The sequence below is a fragment of the Crinia signifera genome, chromosome 7, assembly GCF_055691185.1.
Source record: "Crinia signifera chromosome 7, ASM5569118v1, whole genome shotgun sequence".
Taxonomy (NCBI): domain Eukaryota; kingdom Metazoa; phylum Chordata; class Amphibia; order Anura; family Myobatrachidae; genus Crinia; species Crinia signifera.
The window spans coordinates 74,487,955-74,503,561 of NC_139223.1; the positions used below are offsets into that span (position 1 = coordinate 74,487,955).

The following is a 15,607-nucleotide window of genomic DNA, read 5'->3' on the forward strand; positions in this document are numbered from 1 at the left end:
AAGGTTTTAATTTAATCACATATCACAACCAACATGCCAAGATTAATTATAGTACTGTGTGTGCAGACTAAAAATTTAGCACCAACAGATATGGATATCAGACTTAAAGCTTAAGGTTCTAATGTGAATTAAACTTGCCACCACATCACTTTATACCTTAACTTAAGCCACTGAACCTTTCACTATTGCTGGCAATACAGAAATACGCTAAAGCAACTAAAGCTGGGTCGTCAATGGGTGATATATAGCAAGCCCATCAGCAGGTGCATACCCCCGATGGTCTGTGAATAAATATCATTCATAGACATTGCTTTGGCTGTGCAGCACAGGTGGAGGGCTGATATACCAGCACATCTGGCTACGCATATGGGTGTTCCACCGACCTGCGACTTCTACGAATGAATTAGGCAACGCATCATTGCGATTCTGCATCGCAGGTGTGATTTAGTGCGTCGAGTACTAGCAGCCATATCACAGCAACGATGAGTGTGTCTATATCTGTACAAGGTAATTTTGCTTGAGAAAGTTATTTATAATTTAAGTGAAAGAACAATAAAAAAAACTGATCCTAGCCCTCCATGCCAATTGTACCCTATGCGAATGGCCATTTTGAGCACATCACACACTGGAAAGTAAGTTGGTGTAATGGTTAGCTTTACTACCAAAGAGCGCGCCGAGGTCTTACATTTGATTCCCACCTATGCCCGAACTACAGTATGTTAAGTTTGTAAGTTCTCCCCAAGCTTGCATGGGTTGTACCCAGATGCACAAGTTATCACTCACAATTTAAAATATACTGGTGGGTTCTGAATAAATTCAACCCTAGTGTTTGTGCATGCAGATACATGACAGTGACTACTGGTGTTAAGTTCCGCAGAAGCAGGAATGCATGTGAATGACAAAGACATGAGGTGGTTGGGTTTGGTATGCGCCTCAGATAGTGGGATACTGACTGTCGAGATCCCGACTGCCGATGCTCCGACAAAGGGGCGAGCGCAAAGAAGCTCCTTGCGCGCTTGCCACGCTGCAGGCCCAGTGGCTCACTATGCTCGCCCCAGTTTCTATTCTCCATTTATGGGTGTCGTGGACCCTCAAAAGGGATAATAGACCCGTGTGTCGGTATCCCCTGTCGGCGCACCGACTGGGATACTGGATGTCGGGATCCCCAATGTCAGAACGTCACCTGGCACCCGAGGAGGACATATTTAGCCCATTATTCAGCTCCACAATCCAATCTATGATATGTATGAACGTCCAATACACTTTGGAACCAGCGAGCCCCTTCATTTTCAGTATCAATTGCAGGTATTAAATATGGACCAATGATAGCTATGCACAAACACTGTTGATACAAGGCTGATCCTTATGTACACAAACACAATGGAATGTAAATTGTGCATGAACATTAAACCAATGATTAAGGACATGCATGAACATACTATAGGTGACCTTGCAAAAATTATAAGACTTTGCTAAAATACCTTGTTGGCAAAAGAACTTTTCTGGACATAGTTTGGAACCTTTTAAATGAGAATCTTCCAGTAACTAGTTAGAAAGCACATTCCCTGACAAGTCCCAGCACAAGTTTCATTTGCTACCTCTCATAAGGGACAGGTGGGAAAGGCTGAACAAACTCTGCTTTAACTATAGTTGCCAAAAATGTAAATGAGGTTTCAAATTACAACACATTATTGGCAAAGAAACCTAGAATATTAAGCAATTTGATACACATTGTATCATAGCTCCCTTAGTGTTCCCTTCAATAGAAAACATAACAATGCCTTTATGCATGGCGGTCAATTAATCAAATCTGAGATTTCCAACAACTGGCTCCTATCTACAGACACCTGTGTACGGAAAGAGGCTACAAAATCTCTCCATTCAAAGCAAAATCTGGAACCCAATAATGCTGCTTATCTACGTACCATGCAGACAACAGGCCGAGCCAATAACCATGAGGTCACTAACACAGAGCAAAGCTTCCGGATATAAGCACATGGAAAGCAAATATGAAACCCACCAAGTGTAGGCTGTGAAATCCCACATGTGGTAATAGTTGTACAGGCCTTCTTAAATCTGCATAATTTGATATTAATCCGTCCAAGTCTACACTAATCTTGGTGGGTTAAGAGGAATCTGCAAAAATGAATGAGAAAATGCAGATCTCTCCGAGTCAGGATAATGAAGTGTTAACAACCATTAACACATTCTTTGTCGAAAAACATTCGCAACAAACTGACAAAAGTTAAAATTCACGGTACATTCTTTTTCAAAACGATCATCATGTAAAAAGGATTCACTGGTGGCGTCGGTCTATAGTACTCTGACCAGACTAATAGGGGCTGCAGCTATGTCTAGTCTGCCTCCCCAATAGTTTTCATTTTATACAAGACCGCCTTAAAACATAAATCAACCTGGCATGCCTAGTCCATGTGTGCTGGAGTGGGTTACCCCATTGCCAGCGTGGGCATCCCCCTTGTTGGCCAGGGATCACTACACATTTGCACACTGAAAAGCACATGGCACATTGTAAGAAGGTATAAGATTTTGTACATGCCTTTCAGTAGGGTTTTATTTGTACAAGTCTAGTTTAGGGATGTAATTAGGGGTGTGAGAACGGTGCCACTGCATTGGGGCTTTGCGCCTCTGTGTCCCTGCCCCGGCTTTTGGCTACCTGAAATTGATCTCTGCAGTCAATATTTCTACAGCAGTGTCTGATCTATGGGATGCTCCAGAGTGGTAACTATGCAGTTGCTTGGTGCTTCTGCAGTAATGCACTTCCCGATGCAAACAGCATAACCATTCTGTATGACACAATATAGTCATGTGCTTAGGGGGCTGTGGTCAGCACCGGGGTGCACTCCAGAGCCTTTTTACGGAACTAGAAAAAACCTTAATTTATTAAACTGCTAGAAGAGGAAATAATTAATTTGAATAAAGGACATTAATCTACAGATGCCACAATCTGTTACCAAAGGCTTCTAATGATTACTCAAAAAAGCATTGTACTGTAATTCACCACTTGGCTAATACTGTAGATGTAGGCTAGGGTCTCTAGTTAACCAACAGGAAGACCACTTCCTCCTCCTTCAGGCAAAAAAAAAAAAAAAAAAAAACTCAAAGCTTTCCATTTCAACGTCCGGCCAGTCATTTCAAAATATTCAGCAGCCACATCCCGCGGCACCGGGCAAAATGCTGCTACCAGCTTCAAGCTGTGTGAAATGCTTTGCGAGATTCTTTGCAGATCGCACATGCAGATCGCACAGGTTTTTTACCTTTCGATCCCGATGTGCGGTCCCATGACAGCACAAATCAAAATCCAGATAGACAGGGCAGCAATGACTATATAGTGCAAATCTAATGCTGATTGTATGAATTGTATGTTAAAAGTACAGAGATAGCAAAGATTGCATAGCACTCGAATCTTAAGTCGAATAGCCAGGGAATCTCCCCATGTGTACACACCATATGAAGGTGCTCCTTCATGTGCCCCAGCTCTACCATCATTATACAGCCCCAGATTTGTGGCAAACTGCTGGGAGTGGGCGGAGCTATGGCCACGATGCTCGATCAGCAATTAATTTGCTTTATCAGGGGGGTTTCTGGGTACTCGGAAACCCCTCTGTGTGCGTGCTACTGTATAGATAGGTTTTACTTTGCATATTAAGCTTAGCTCCCTTTCAATACTTTTCTAAAGCAAAAAACAGTTAAAATTCTTCAGCAACTCTAAGCCCCCAAAAATACCCTTGCTTTGCTGCACAATATAACTGTAAATTGAGAATGTCAGACAGCTAATGTAATCACAAAAATGTCTAAGACTTAAAGATTAAGTTGCATAGATTCATAAGTGAGCCAACTTTCTACAGAAATCCTATATTCCAGATGCGGAGATGAAATGAGCAACACAGTGACAAGCCGGAACAAGGACTCCAGCTGCGGCACACAATATTTTACTTCATCTTTTATTTTACATTGTAACTATCTTAATTCTTAAGTTCCCATATAAAGCATTCAGATTACATGCAGCGGTTAACAAACTTAAGCGGTTTCTAGAAGATAAAAAGACTGACTCCTTTTGGTTCAAACCTTTACTAGAAAGGGCCTAGTTATGCACAAGCGAGTTCAAAAGATTTATATTAAGGTGCTTTACTGCCCTTAGCAATGTATCCGATTGGCTTATAGACAATGTCTAGGAAGTCAAAATGTTGGCACAAGCAAAGGGTGGGTTTAGTGTAAACTATGGTTAACACAATCTAAAATGTCAATAAAGTGTTTTTTGATTTATGTAACTCTTTGAACTTTCACATTTTGCTGTTTCCAAATGGAGTCCACTCGAATGGTAAAGAGCAGCAGTAGCTGAGCAAGTCACCTGACCAAAAGCATGGCAAGGAAAGACTAACTTCTGGTGTCAGTGTCAACACTTGAGCATGCGGACCGCATGCTCAAGTGTTGACACTGACACCAGAATTTTTTTTTTTAAACTCATGTTGATCTTTTTCTATGTTGGCCTGTTCACACACACACACACACACACACACACACACACACACACACACACACACACACACACTTGCAATTTTATAAACCAACAACCAAATATGCCTGAGCAGATGATTAACACTAAACTAATATGCCCAATTTTGAAACTAATATAAATTGCCTGCTTTAATGAGCTCTGAAACCTTTGGTATGCTATACAGCCATGATAAATAACACAAAGTAACAAAGAAAATGCAACTGTAGAGACCACCACAATGGCTATAGGTGGCCTGAATACCATCCCATTGCTATTTTCTTGGTATAATGCTTTGGGTGTGGAACACAAAATAAACCGTTATTAGACAGTCAATAGGTACAAAAGTTTCTTTTTTGTTATGTAATTTATTGGTGTCAATACCACCAATTGGGCTCGCAGGTGGTGAAAAACCATGTTGATAGGTTAAAATTTTGATATAGAGTCCCTGGTGGCCCCTTACTTGCTCTTGGTGGCTTCCACAGGTCTTCTGGGTACCCAGTAGTCACTTCTGGGTTTGACCTCTGATCCTCCAGTGTTTAGTGCTTAAGCCCAACCTCCTCAAACTAATGCCTAAAGGCCCTATAAATCAGCTATATGAAACACACAAGGATTTTGTAACTTTCCACAAATAACAAAATTCCCAAATTTACAGTCTGCTTCCCTAATTGACTATTGCGATCACAATCACCATCGCAGATTGCACAACATGTTCGACATCTGCGATGGACAGAACTTGCAATTGCTAATGTATGATGGTGCTTGGTCTTTGTACCAATGTTTTAACAGTAATACAATTATTTTGCTGTTGGCAATCACGGCTATAGAGATTACAATTAGGTGGTATTCAGGTATTTTCAAATTTGAAGATCCAATGTGAAGATCAAAAAAAAAAAAACATCTACAAATCACTTGTCATTATCTGTAGTGTATGAGTGCAGATTGCAAGATTGGAAATTTGCTTTGTCGTGGAACAAAGTACAAAATTATCAAATCATGGATTTCAGATTGTTGATGTATGGACATCTTAAGACAGAAACATGAACAGCTGCACATCATGACTGCTTCCAGCACAGCACAAGGGATGTAATGTACAGGACATCATTTAATGAACACTTTTGTAAAGTGCGCAGCTAATGTTGGCCAAGACTTACCAAAGGCACTGAAGAGTTGATAAAGGTCACTGGTTTTCCATTCCTTAGGAAACGCGACATGGAGAACATTATCTCTTTTAGGCAGCACTATATAGAATTAAAAATAATAAAAAATTTTGTTAGGGCAGGTCTTTAGTAAAAAACACAGAGCTAGATTCTCAACATGTTACAGGAACAAAGCTCACAGTCTAGAACAGCTTCTCTAAAATTTAACATCCCCATTGCTCCTACAAAAAAAGCAAGCACGCCTGGTACACCAATCAAAACAGGTCCACACCACCTTCCCATCAGTTAAGAGCTGCAAGAGCAGAAGTCGGAAGGTGGTGTTACAGAGAAAGAACTCTAGTCACTTTGCTTGTGAGGACAGCTGGCTAATCATCTCCATGTAGAACATTATACCCAAGAACCAGGTTGTTTAATATTGGCTTACTGGGCTTTGGTTTACAATATATGTAATAAAAAGTAGTGTATAAGTCTACTTTTCAAAATACTCCACTTAAACCCAAGTTGTGAACTAATTTGTATTAACAGGTGTGAATTAGCCCAACATAAATGTTACCATTATACATATATTTAGAAAATACATTTTATGTACAGTATGCATTTAAAAACAGTATCTACCATAAAAAGTCCACCCAACATACACTGCATTCGCCAGACTAAGAATCTCTAACAAATACCAGTTGTTCCTTTAACCAAGTTTTAAAATGAGCAATTGTATTTTTGGCCTCCAAGATTACATTTGTGTCTGTAAAACTTCTCCAATTACTTTAAAAACAGTGATTATTTTATAAAATAAGAAATGATGACCTGGAATGTATGATGTCATTCATGAGACCATGCCAAAAGACAGCCTTACAAAGCATGTACCGGACATCAAAAAGGGGAACTTTTGACCTTACAAAGAAGTCATTTAAAGCTATTAAATACCTCCAATAAAAGTTATTCGGGATACAGAATTACTGTTAAAAAAAGCCAAAAAATTTGAATAAATTTATGCCAAAACAAAAGTCGCTTTTTGCAAAAAAAAAAAAAAAGATATTCCAAGCTTAACCAAAAAGGAACATGCAGATGGCTCAGTCCAATTTTTTTTTTCTTAATACAATAAAGTATTGTCATTTTTTTTTATTATGTGTGATCATATACTGGGACAAACTCAGTGTTGTGATCATGTAAAATGGTGACCTTATCTGTGTCTATGGTATATAGAGTCCAAAGAGTCAAGGGAGCCACTGCACTATCTGGCTTTTGGGTAGGACGCCTGAACAGATTGCGTACTACGGAGTGCACTGGTCACTCACACGAGCAGAATGCTTCCTTATCTGGCAGTTAAACATTCACCACAGTAGTGTGTTCTAGATGCAAAAAAAAACAATCTCATCTTATTAGGATGCAACACTGATAAAAAGGTATGTGTATGCCAACTTTACTTGTAACTTAACATAGCAACACATCTCAAAGAAATTACTTACAGTCTGGACCTTCGAGATTGAGGTATGGGATGTCCCTAATTCTCATCAAAAACAGCCTAAAAAAGAGAAAGAAAATTGATATAAATATTTTCCTGTCGGGAAATATCAACACAGATTGAATACTCCCCTAAATCAGAGTTCCGAGAGTTCTCTAGCAGAAGGTAAGGTGGCTATAATGATTGCAACAATGATTCAAACCGGAAGAATTGAATACCTAGATCAAATTGAAAAGGTTGTAGATAGAATAACATTTGTAAAATTAATAAGCACTGAAATTAGTATAAAGTTCAGACCCAACAAAATAGGATATAGCCCAATACAGTGGTTCCTAGACTTTTGTGAATCATGGCATCCTAGAGTGTTAGCTTTTTTTTTCTTGGCACCTCCAGGTCAAACGTTTCTTAGAGAAATTAAGTAAAAACTTAATGTAAAATGTGCTTACTGGTCATTCTTGGGTTCAGTTATTTGTTGTTACATGGGATTCATCTCGATTTCGTACATATTAGGAGTAGCAGCCACTGGGATACGGTCATTAGGTCTACAAGCATATGGTCGACATGGGGGTTTTTCACCTTTTTTGAGAAGACATGTGCCGACAGGCGGTATCTCATGCCCTACCATCCACTAGGGCAGTGATGGCTAACCTTGACACTCCAGCTGTTGAACTACACATTCCAGCATGCCCTACTTCAGTTTTAGCATGGCCAAATAGCAAAACTGTAGCAGAGCATGCTGGGATATGTAGTTCAAAAACATCAGGCGTGTCAAGGTTAGCCATCAAGGCACTAGGGAATGGTGGGAGAATAAAATAGTGTGTTTGAAGCATGGTGAGGGCAGCAGTGCCTTTTATAGTGTCCATATCGACTGTCAATACTCAGGACAAAAAAGTGAAAATCCCCATGTCGACCTTTTGACCGCCGATCTTCTCCATGTCGACATAATCGGCATGTCAACCTAATTTCTGTCGATCCATACCCCAGCCACTAGCGCTGGTTTTGTCCATTACATTGACTACAAATTTAATTCTCAGCCATCAACTCGCAGCACCACTGCAAGTGCCCTGCAGCACCCAGTTGGGAATCAGATCAAAGACTTCCGCTAGTACTCAAAGCTAACCCCCATATTCTGCTTTCTAAACCTACCCCCCAATCCCCCCCCCACACACACACACCCTGCAGCATAAACCCAACTTCCCCTCCATGCAACCTAACTACCTAATGGCAGTCGAGACATCAGTATATTGAAAGCCAGGATGTTGACCACATCCCGCTAGGACACCAGGCGGCTGCACTGATCAATCTTGATGCGACACTTGTACATGTTGGCAACCGACTCTCAGGCCCGTATTCAAATTGGCCAGTTAAACTGAGGATTGCAGAAAACCAGCGATCCTCGCTGTTTATCCCCCGCGCCGGCCACTCACTCTATTCAATGTTCTGGGGAATCCTCTGACAGAGGGATCCCCCCAAACAGCGAGGATCATTGCTAATGCAGGGAGCACGCTGCATTTAGATGCAAGTCTCACTGTTTCTGCAGCCGCATACACAGATTACTTGGCGCTTAGTCACACACCATACTGAAGGGTCCCGTCGGTAGCCAAGATTTACAGGACCGGGCACCTCACTTATGCCAAGCTTCTAATGCTGTGCCGCGTATAGCAGCTAGATGTAGGAGGACACATCTGTACAAGGTTTCATTATAGAATATCGCTAAAACAAAAACCAATGTGAGGTAGAAAAAAAAATGGCCATCTGTCCAAGATTCATTTCAAAGCTTTAACGTTGAGTGATTTATATTCCAAGGTGGTTTCTGAAATGCGAAAGATTCCTCATTCTCTTGCCATTTGGGTATCACAGCTGTTGGGAGACAGCTGTTAATAAAAAGCAGCACATACTTGATAGCTGCGGTCTATAATATTATAACACAGGCTCCAACAAGTGAATCCCTACCACTTTCAATGGATAAACGAATGTTAACTATCTGTTCTCAAGGAATTTAAAGAGCTTTTTAGATACCACTGGATGTGCTGAACGCATGAACAGATTAATTCAGTCCAGTATGCAAAGCCTCTCATCACTGGACAAGTTAACTGGAATATCAGTCTGGCCAATGCACAGAGAATATGACCCTACAAAACTGTAGCGGTGATTAAGTTGCAGCTTGGAAATGAAACAAAGAATAGATAAAAGCTATTTAGGCTTTTGCTCTATAGAATACCACAAAATCGAAAGCTTAGGCAAAAGAATATATCAAATGTGGCATAAATGGGAAAATTACAGGAGAGCTTAGGAGAATTTATCTTTATAGAGAAAGAAGAATTTCAAACATTTCCTTAAATCTAAATAGGATCATTTAAACCATATAAAAGGTATACCATGCCCTTCCTGTAAAAGGTCTTTGGTATGTGTTAATGCGGAATGCACCATAATCATTAAATCTGTATTATAAAACTAATAGATTTGAAAGGAGTAGGAGAGACTGTACAGGAAAAAAGTAATTAGTCAGGGTGACTACACCAGTGATTTTCAACCTTTTTACCTTGCGGCACACTAAAGTAGATTTTAAAATTGGCAAGGCACACCATGAGATCCCCACAGGACAAAACGCATTGGCCCCCACAGGAAAAAAATATTCTATAATATATAAAAAAAAAAACAATCACACTGGACCCCACAGGTAACAAATATAAAACACATTGACCTTTTACATCAAAAGAAGAGACCAGTAAATAACAGTTAAACTGGTGTTGTTTGTAAACTGGTTTAGGCATCTCTAGATCCCTGTCCCTATGTATTTGGTTTTATGTTAAGGTGTGGACCCACGTATAAATTTACTTTCGATTCGATTTCAAATTCCCCTATTCCACCCCTTTTCGATTTGGCCTTTGCGTTCACATTCGATCTGCACTTTTGCATTTGATATCGAATTTGATTTTTTTAATGACATTTTTTTTTTATTAATTTTGCACATGTAGAGAAACAAACAACCCAAACAGGTAGACAACAATATACAGGTGGTACACAATCAGATATTGTCTTATTACAGAGCAACCATGTAATGAACAAATAACTGTTGCAGGACATAGAAACATTTCCTGTGCAAATTTTAGCCATTCGGGTAGGTGTCTAATATAAAGGAACAGGAATGTATTGAGACAGTCTTGTAATAATGAAATATGATATCCCAACTATCTCAAAATTCAGGAGAACCACTTATCTGCTCAGGAGTATTAAGTTAGTGTGTTTATATTGACGTGTCAAACCGAAATCCCCCCTAAATCCCAAAACTAACCTCCCTATAAGCCCCCACCCTGTATGACCTAACCTCAACCTAACTCCCCACAACTAACTATACTAACTATCTAATCATATCTTCCGTGTGGAAGTCAGAACTCTATCAGGGTAGACCAGGATCAGTAGACCTAAAGACAGCGCTCACAACCTTTGTATCACATCTTCCAAAGGTAGAGATAGAAGATGGGTCACTCTTCCGGACATCACACGGGAGAGTAGTATTCAGGATTTTAGCAGAAGAGGCCATAGGATCTGTGAGCATAAAAGGTATCTCCCACAGCAGCTATATCTAGAATTCCAAGGGGATACAGAGAAGATGAAACCCCTCCCCGGCCATCATCCAGCCGCCTGCATAATCTAGCAGAGGGGACATAGATCTCTCGCAGTATCTGTGATAGAAAGGATTCCATACTCATCCAAACAAGTAAAAGTCTCAGGAGTGTCACAAAAACAATGTTAGAGATGGTACTGTAATATAATTACAGGGAGCAAAACACTCAACGTTGTTGTAGCAATCATCTAAACAGGAGAAATGGCGTCAGCTTGCCAAATATGTTGCCACAGTCCCCACCCGCCGCGGCAGAGTGTGCCAAGTAATAGTGTTATAGAACCAAAGAGAAGAGTAGGGACGCCTCTGCAGCAACCGGCAGTAGCAGGATTCAATGTAACTTACGCCCAGCGCCATGACTCGGCGTTGCCGTGAGCCAGGCAAGATGGCGCCGGCTCTCCCTGTGCAGGCTGCAGCAGAAAGCCTCAATGTGGACCACTTACCGCTCTCCCCGCCAAAATAGCTGGTGAGGTCACTGGCGCGAGTCTCACCAATTTGTCGAGCCGACCGGGAGCAGGACACCGTGCTTCTTGCAGGGGAGCCGATGACAGCCGCGGCAGAGGTCCGGGAGCCGGAGTATTAGTAGGCTGCGTTCGATTTTTATCGTCGGAGCAGCGGGTAAAGGCAGCGGCAACGCACCAACAGGGGCATCAAATGTCCCGACAGGTGTTCTCCAGTCAGCGGTGGTTTCAGAGCCGCCAACTGAGGCAAATCAGGGTATTTTGCAGGATAGAATACAGGAGCTCCAGAAGGTTGCTGCCTACACCTAGCTCGTCAAAGATTAGATTTATATTCAAGTTACAGTGTACACATCTGATTTACTGGATCGAATTCGATATTTCCATGCCTGCACAGTCTATTTTACTTTTCGATATAGAGAAAAACGAGAGCGTGCATCGAATCGAATGCAGATCGAAAGCATCTTAAAAAAACATTCGATTTTGCTACTATAAGCAAAATCAAATTGAAAACCTGTTAAAATCAAAGCATGTGTACACCCCTTTAAGATGATACCTACGTATATGCATATCGGTGAGGCTCAGAATTTTACTGTATGTATAATTATTTGGGCGAGAACACCCAGAGTGCTCCCTTAGCTGGCCAGTGCAAAACTTCTATTTTATCTAGATGCACTATAAAGGTGCCCATACACACGCAGATTTATCTTCAGATCTGTCTGGTTGGAACAAAGACATGGGTATGGATGAGAGCAAATGACAGTTGACCATTTGCTTGGAAATGCTGGAAAACTGACAAACGGTCACTCATCCATAACAATGTTTTTGTTCCAACCAGCCAGATCTGAAGATAAATCTTACTAGTGTATGGGCACCTTAAGATTCCATGGGCTGATGCAATGTATAGTGCACACAAATCTCATCTATACAGAATACTTAAGGCCCCCATACACTAGGCTTCCCCGGCTGCTCCCCGGGGGAGCTTGATTAGATTGGCACTTGATGTGCCATTTTTTACATGTGATAGATCGTCTCGATTTATCACATGTAAAAAACCCGGGGAGCAGGGGGGGGGGGGGGGGGCTACAGAACAGGGCTGCTGGAGGGAGCAGGGGGGGCTGGGGACGCTGCGGGGGACACAGGCGGCATAGAGCCGGGCAGATGGAGCCGGGAGCTGTCAGTGCTAGAAAAAAAAGCCTATACAATGAATGGGCAGCCTGTGATTGGCTGAACGCTCTCTCAGCCAATTGCTGACTGGCTGAGAGAGCGCTCAGCCAATCACAGGCCGCCCATTCATTGTATGGGCTTTTTTTTTTTTATTCAGTACTGACAGCTCCCGGCTCCCCCTGCCCGGCTCTATGCCGCCTGTGTCCCCCGCAGCCCCCCCAGCCCCCTCCACCCCCGCGCAGCCCCACTAGGTCCCAAGTCGGGTGGTCGGACGTGCAGCAGGTCCGACCACCCGACGCAGATCCGATGCGCACGGGACCGCGCATCGGATCTGAGGGGACATCAAAACTAGCCGATTTTGGTCCGATTTCGGCCAGATCCGACCGAAATCTGACCAAAATCGGCTAGTGTATGGGGGCCTTTACATTATGCATTTAGCTAAATGGAGCTGCAAGGTACTGTAACATTCAGTATATGGTGTACATACCAGCATTCAAATAGACACATGGTCAGGTCAACACTTAAATTGACCCCATATTTTACATGCTGGGCAATTTGTTTCCAGCCATTTGTCCTGCAGATTTTCCAAGTCACCTACTCCCCAAAATAGTTTTTGTTTTTTTCAACAGAAGAATTAGAAACCAACCTTCACATAGAAAGAACTAGCATATGTAGACCGTGCAGAAGTACTCTGTCCAAATGGGCATGCAGTCATTAGATGTGTCTACTGTGACTACAGTGTCTAGGTCAAAATGTCAACATGAGAAAGGCCAACGTGAGGTTTTTCATGATTTTTTTTTCTTCTTAAACCGACTTGTTCAAACTTTACCATCCACATGGATATAGAGTTTGATTACATTAGTGCGCAGAGAGGCACAGTGCCCCAGAGCACAGTGACCCTTGTCGAAATATACACCCCAAAAACATGATTCATGTCAACCTTTTGACCCTGTGGATCTAGACATTGTAGATCTAATATACTGTAACCGCCAAAAGCTGGATAACACTTTGCAATACAGCCAAACAAAAGGGGAAAAAAGGAATCCTGTTGGTAATATACTACAGCCAGGGTAGCTCACTTTAATGCAGGAGTTCACAATCCCCCCCACCCCCCAAAAAAGTAAAAAAAAAAATATAAATTTAAGTAGATTGTATTTATATGCGATCAGTAGGTTCAGTTATGTGGTAAAGGGCAGGAGCTACTTCGGTTTGTACTCATTTTATGATTGGCAGCCATTTGACCATGAATAATTTGAATTGGTCCAGGACCACCAACAGTGGCACCCCTGCAAGTGTCCCGAGACACCCCAGGGAGCCACGGCACAGCTTGGGAACCACTGCTTTAATGTGTTAATGCTGTAAAATTTAAAAGCAAACTGAAATAACCATGTTATTTAAAAATTTGCGTTTCGACCATTTATTAATCAAAAATATGCTCTTAGAAACCATGGTAAATACATTCGCTAGGAGTCATTATACTGTACTTCACTAGCAACCAGTTAAAAGCTGAACAGCTTTTCAGTATTCTTGCAGCAGGAGCACCTGAATGTACATGACTTTACACCTATGCTGAAGGAATGTAGTATCCGCCAGATGAAGACTAACACTACAGTGAGAGGAACACATGATTCATGTTGGCAGATTCATTGACAACCTTTATACGTTGATGAACTCATTCTGATTTACTTTAAGTGACTGCTAGTCCAGGTGCTTCATGCTACATTGCTTTAAGAGCTTACTGGCCAATGAAAATCCTCTTAGCCCTGGCCCTCACACGGAAATATCCGGGAATCCAAACCTGTGAAGTGAGCCTATGGAAGAGTATAGTGCTGAGAATATATTTACTGCTGAGCCGTATTTGCACTGCTGTCTGGAGTGCATTTGCTACTGCCTCCCAAGACACAGGCAGGCGAGGCCAGGAAAGGGGATTAAGCTATGCAGGAGAACTTTGCACATATTTCCTATGAGGCCTGCTCTAACTTTTTTGCCTTCCTCAAAGTTGCGAAGCAAGCATGTGTATGCAATATACAGGAATAGTCCAATAAAGAATTTGCTAAATCTGTGATCTAAGAGCTTAACCCACATATACCTATGTAATATGCATAAGCCAAGTCCTACCAAGATGACATTCAATAGAAAAGAACGCCACACATTTTATTAGTAGTGTTTGGCTAAGGTCATAACAACTTTTTGGTCAGTCTTCGTCAACATAAGCTAATGAGCTTACACTGTTCAGTGCCATAGTGTTCCGGTGGTAGTAACCCGTCCACCCGAGTACTGTATTAGAATAATAGGAAGAGAGAAAAACCAAGACCAACATGATGCCACAGATGCAATAGTAGATGGAGCGGAATTAGCTAGGTCCAGTTACTCAGAAACTGAAGAAGAGGTTACACTGTTGTGGTAGACACTCTACATCAGGGGTTCTCAAACTCGGTCCTCAGGTTCCCATTTTCCTGGTCACTGGTAGGTGCACAGGTGCACTCATTACTCATTGACACGTTTTAAGAGCTCCACAGGTGAAGCAAGGTATTTAACTTATTTTGATTCTGTAAGGAGACCTGCAAAACATGCACTGTGTGGGGTCCTAAGAACCCAGTTTGAGAACCTGTGCTCTACATCAATCTAAATCCAACTTGCACTACAGGTATGGTCTCTCCCATAAGCACACAGAGAAGTGTGGTGTTTGCCTCGTTCAGCAGATAGGGGCAATGGGAGATCTGGGGAGCAGTTCTAAAAAGTATTTGATATTTTACTCAATTGCCAACCAAAACTAGCATTGCTAAACTTTCTGTGGGAAAATGGAACATATTTATATTTCATGTAGCCTCTATATACCTTTGCCTATACAGACTTCACTGATTCTGGTACTTCCAGCACTGGCAAATGTCATCTGTGCATCACTAGACAATATTCTGCAACTGGCTGTTTAATTGGTATTTTTTCTTTACTGGATAAACTAATTTCGTTACTTGTGTATTATCAGGGCGCCCACGATTTACATCGTAGGGCATTGTACAATTAAAAATCGGGTCGCATGCGTCTTCTGACCTTTTCATAACCCCACTATCCACGTCGGCGTGGAGTTGATTTTATATAGTGTGGCGAGCGCAGCGAGCCTCCGAGCCCAAAGTGTGGCAAGCCCCACGAGGGGACACTGATTACTTCACATGTATTCCGCGTCACCTCGCCACGCTTCGGGCTCGCCACACTATCTAAAAT

The 15,607-nt window shown here is 41.8% G+C and overlaps 1 protein-coding gene across 1 annotated transcript in view; it reads right to left on the minus strand.

Moving 5' to 3' along the window:
• PARN (poly(A)-specific ribonuclease) overlaps positions 1 to 15,607 on the minus strand; it is a 110,377-nt gene that overhangs the window by 49,318 nt on the left and 45,452 nt on the right. The window contains exons 19-20 of the mRNA XM_083153335.1: positions 7,140 to 7,195; positions 5,668 to 5,754 (exon numbers count right to left, since the gene is read on the minus strand). Coding sequence (XP_083009461.1) covers positions 5,668 to 5,754; positions 7,140 to 7,195 — 143 coding nt within the window. The remainder of the gene's footprint in view (positions 1 to 5,667; positions 5,755 to 7,139; positions 7,196 to 15,607) is intronic.